Raw genomic sequence first — 4,662 nt, forward strand, 5'->3', positions numbered from 1 at the left:
ACAGTTAAATGGGTGATATGGATTACATATGATGTGGATTACATATGATAGGGACCGTTAAATGGGTGATATGGATTACATATGATAGGGACCATAAATGGGTGATATGGATTACATATGATATGGATTACATATGATAGGGACCGTTAAATGGGTGATATGGATTACATATGATATGGATTACATATGATAGGGACCGTTAAATTGGTGATATGGATTACATATGATATGGATTACATATGATAGGGACCATTAAATGGGTGATATGGATTACATATGATATGGATTACATATGATAGGGACCGTTAAATGGGTGATATGGATTACATATGATAGGGACCGTTAAATGGGTCATATGGATTACATATGATAGGGACCGTTAAATGGGTCATATGGATTACATATGATATGGATTACATATGATAGGGACCATTAAATGGGTGATATGGATTACATATGATATGGATTACATATGATAGGGACCGTTAAATGGGTGATATGGATTACATATGATATGGATTACATATGATAGGGACCGTTAAATTGGTGATATGGATTACATATGATATGGATTACATATGATAGGGACCATTAAATGGGTGATATGGATTACATATGATATGGATTACATATGATAGGGACCGTTAAATGGGTGATATGGATTACATATGATAGGGACCGTTAAATGGGTCATATGGATTACATATGATAGGGACCGTTAAATGGGTCATATGGATTACATATGATAGGGACCGTTAAATGGGTGATATGGATTACATATGATATGGATTACATATGATAGGGACCATTAAATGGGTGATATGGATTACATATGATATGGATTACATATGATAGGGACCGTTAAATGGGTGATATGGATTACATATGATATGGATTACATATGATAGGGACCGTTAAATGGGTCATATGGATTACACATGGAAGGGCAAAAGGGGATCCTCCACCACCGTTGGGTGCTGGGGAAACATTTTGTGTAACTCTAACTGGGGATATTAAAGGAACAACATGATCTCACAGAAATACGTTAAAAGACCACGACCTCTTAACACTCGCATTACGTGGCGGCGGCGGCGGCTGCCACCATGGAAACAATGCCAGTGGAAAGTCAAGGATCCTTTGTCGTGCTGGCAATTTTTTTGTTCTCTAAACAAACTGAATTGTGTGTGATATAACTCATTTTGATGCGATGAGGTTAGGGTTCGGGCTCGGGTTCGGGTTTGTAGAGAACAAAAAGTCATTACTAAGCCACTATAATAAATCCAGTCAAATGACAATAAAAACAGCAATAAAATAAAATGTTGCTAACTAGAAAATATTCATTAACATTGTGTTAATTGTGAGCGGTACAGTGGTTAGCACGGTCGCCTCACAGCAAGAAGGTCCCGGGTTCGAGTCCCGGGGTAGTCCAACGTTGGGGGTCGTCCCGGGTCGTCCTCTGTGTGGAGTTTGCATGTTCTCCCCGTGTCTGTGTGGGTTTCCTCCCACAGTCCAAAGACATGTAGGTCAGGTGACTCGGCCGCCCTAAAATGCCCCGAGGTGTGAATGTGTGTGTGTGTGTGTGTGTGTGTGTGTGTGTGTGTGTGTGTGTGTGATGTCCTGGCGGTGTGTCCAGGGTGTCTCCCCACCTGCTGCCTGATGACTGCTGGGACAGGCTCCAGCATCCCTGAGAGCAGGATGAGCGGTTCGGATAATGGATGATGGATGATGGATGATGGATGGATAGAAAATATTAGACACGGCTCGTTGCATGATGATGTTGTTGAATCAGGGAATTTGTGTGTCCGGCACGACAAACGATCCTAATCGACTTTCCATTGGCGTCGTTTCCATGGTGCCGGCACGTCATTTTAACACATGGCGTGCCGGCACCACGGGATGGGAGCGTTAAGGGGTCGTGGTCACCTCCTGTATTTCTATGAGCTCAGGCTGTGAAGGGAGGTCTTCCAGTTTCCGGGTCCGTCTCCCTTGTTTTTCTGACCTCTTGGGAGAACCGGCGGAGGTGGAGTTTTCCTCAGGGAACATCCCGTATCCGTCTCATTCACACGCTGTGTTTGCTTTCGCAGGACTTGCGGTACTTCAAATCCGAGAAGACTAACCGAGGCCTGCTGCAGGAGGGCTGGATTGACTCTCAGCACCCGATCATGTGCTCCTACAAGCTGGTCAGCGTCAAGTTTGAGGTCTGGGGCCTGCAGACACGCGTGGAGCAGTTTGTGCACAAGGTCAGCAGGAGCAGGAAACCGCTGCCGTCACATTTCCCCGCCCACGTCACACGACGCACTTTCCCCGCCCTCGTGGATGGCCTGGCGCCGGGTCATGTTAACACACAGTCCGTGTGCAAAGTATCCCGCAGCCCCCAACCCAGTCCAACATTATAATATACTATAGTGGGGCAGCACGGGGGGGGGGGGGCAGCGGTCAGCACTGTTTCCTCACAGCGAGAAGGTCCCGGGTTCGAACCCCGGGTCCTCTCTGCGTGGGGTTTGCGAGTTCTCCCCGTGTCTGCGCGGGTTTCCTCCGGGTGCTCCGGTTCCCTCCCTCCGTCAGAAAGACACGCGTGTTAAAGGTTAATACTCCTGCCTGTGCCCCTGAGCAAGGCAGCGGGCAGAGGTTCTGGAGCTGGTCCCCGGGTGCTGCAGCTGCCCACTGCTCCTGTACGATAGGGATGGGTTACCTGCAGGGGACAGATTTCACCGTAACCCAACCGTAGACTGACAAAAGTAAAGTGTCTTTCCTCTAATATCCCCCTGAAAGACACGTACCCTGCTCCCCGTCCACATCCCACCTCCTCCCACCTCCTCCCACCTCCTCCTCCTCTGTCTGTAGTTTGTGTGATTGTCCCTAGCCTCTTTCCTCTCCTTGCCTGGGACACACACACACACACACACACATGCATGCATGCACACACACACACACACACATGCATGCACACACACACACACACGTGCATGCACACACACACACACGCATGCATGCACACACACACATGCATGCACACACACATGCATGCACACACACACACACACACATGCATGCACACACACACACATGCATGCATGCACACACATGCATGCACACACACACACACACGTGCATGCACACACACATGCACACACACACACACACACACACACACACACACACACACACACACACACACACATGCATGCATCCTCGGGAGAGTCTTCCCACACGGTGGCACTAGCAGTGGCTCGTGTCCGTCGTGGTCCCTCCACGGCTGATGGTTCTAGATGTGGCGTTTAGACAGTTCACACACTCACAGCGGCCTTCAGACGCCCCTCCCCGTGACCGACCTCCCCTCCCCGTTGCCTCCCTCTGACAGTCTCGCTGTTTCTGTCCCGTCAGCATGTGTTTCTTTTTCACTGCGCTGACTGTCTCTCCCCCCCCCTCTTTCCTCCCCCGCCGTAGGTTATCCGGGACGTCCTGCTCCTCGGACACAGGCAGGCCTTTGCCTGGGTGGACGAGTGGATCGGTAAGTAGTGTGTCGGTGGTGGCGGGCGTGGTCACATCTGTCCAGAGGTGGTGTGGACGACAGCAAAACCCCAGGCCGTTTCACTTTGAACTGCTCCCCAAAATTAATTTGGATAAACTTGTTGGCTTCGTCGCCATCTGTGTAGCAGATTCTGTTGCCTACCAGCACGGGGCTCGCCGGTTCGAATCCCCGTATTACCTCCGGCTTGGTCGGGCATCCCTGCAGACACAATTGGCCGTGTCTGCGGGTGGGGAGCCGGATGTGGGTGTGTGTCCTGGTCGCTGCAGCAGCGCCTCCTCTGGTCAGTCGGGGCGCCTGTTCGGGGATCTGGGGGGGGAATAGCGTGATCCTCCCACACGCTACGTCCCCCCGGTGAAACTCCTCACTGTCAGGTGAAAAGAAGCGGCTGGCGACTCCACATGTATGGGAGGAGGCATGTGGTAGTCTGCAGCCCTCCCCGGATCAGCAGGGGGGGGGGGGGTAATTGACCAAGTACAATTGGGGAGAAAAATGGGGGGGGGGATCCCCAAAATAAATAAATAATAAAAGCTAACAAACTTATTGCTGTTTTCCCTCTCGGCAGACATGAGCATGGAGGAGGTGAGAGAGTACGAGCGTGCCACCCAGGAGGCCACCAACCTCAAGATCGGTACCTTTCCCCCTTCCATCTCCATCACGGAGACCCCCCTGCCGTCCAGCGCTCGCAGCGGGACCAACAGTGCCCCCTCCACCCCCCTCTCCACGGAGGCCCCGGAGTTCCTGTCGGTGCCCAAGGAGCGGCCCAGGAAGAAGTCGGCTCCAGAGACTCTGACCCTCCCTGACCCGGGCCGCAGGGATTCGGCTTTCCGGCTGCCCAGCATCTTCTCCTGGAACTCCAGCCCGCAGCCGGAGTGAGAGCGGGGTCCCTGCCAGCGGTGACCCCTAACCCCAGTGAGCCTCTGTGTGGAAGACATTGGAGGATGCCTGTCCAAGTCCCACTACTGTTTGCCCCGTCAGCCAGCGAAGCGAAGGAGACTTCTCACTTGCCCTGGTAGTCCCAGCCCCCCCTCCCCCCTCCCCCCTCCCCCCAGCCACCCCCCCTCCCCCCAGCAGAACAGCCGGTGTTACAGTAAAACCAGACGCTCTCACACTGCTTCTGCGAGTGCAAGCAG

The 4,662-nt window shown here is 52.0% G+C and overlaps 1 protein-coding gene across 1 annotated transcript in view; it reads left to right on the top strand.

The window, feature by feature from the left end:
* The window catches only part of LOC130119880 (cytoplasmic phosphatidylinositol transfer protein 1-like), a 67,476-nt gene extending 63,059 nt beyond the window's left edge, over positions 1-4,417 (top strand). The window contains exons 5-7 of the mRNA XM_056288471.1: positions 2,085-2,240; positions 3,448-3,511; positions 4,095-4,417. Of these exons, the coding sequence (XP_056144446.1) occupies positions 2,085-2,240; positions 3,448-3,511; positions 4,095-4,405 (531 nt within the window). The 3' untranslated portion in view covers positions 4,406-4,417. The remainder of the gene's footprint in view (positions 1-2,084; positions 2,241-3,447; positions 3,512-4,094) is intronic.
* The last annotated feature ends 245 nt before the right edge of the window (positions 4,418-4,662 follow it).

Source organism: Lampris incognitus, chromosome 10 (genome assembly GCF_029633865.1).
Source record: "Lampris incognitus isolate fLamInc1 chromosome 10, fLamInc1.hap2, whole genome shotgun sequence".
NCBI classification, from domain to species: Eukaryota; Metazoa; Chordata; class Actinopteri; order Lampriformes; family Lampridae; genus Lampris; species Lampris incognitus.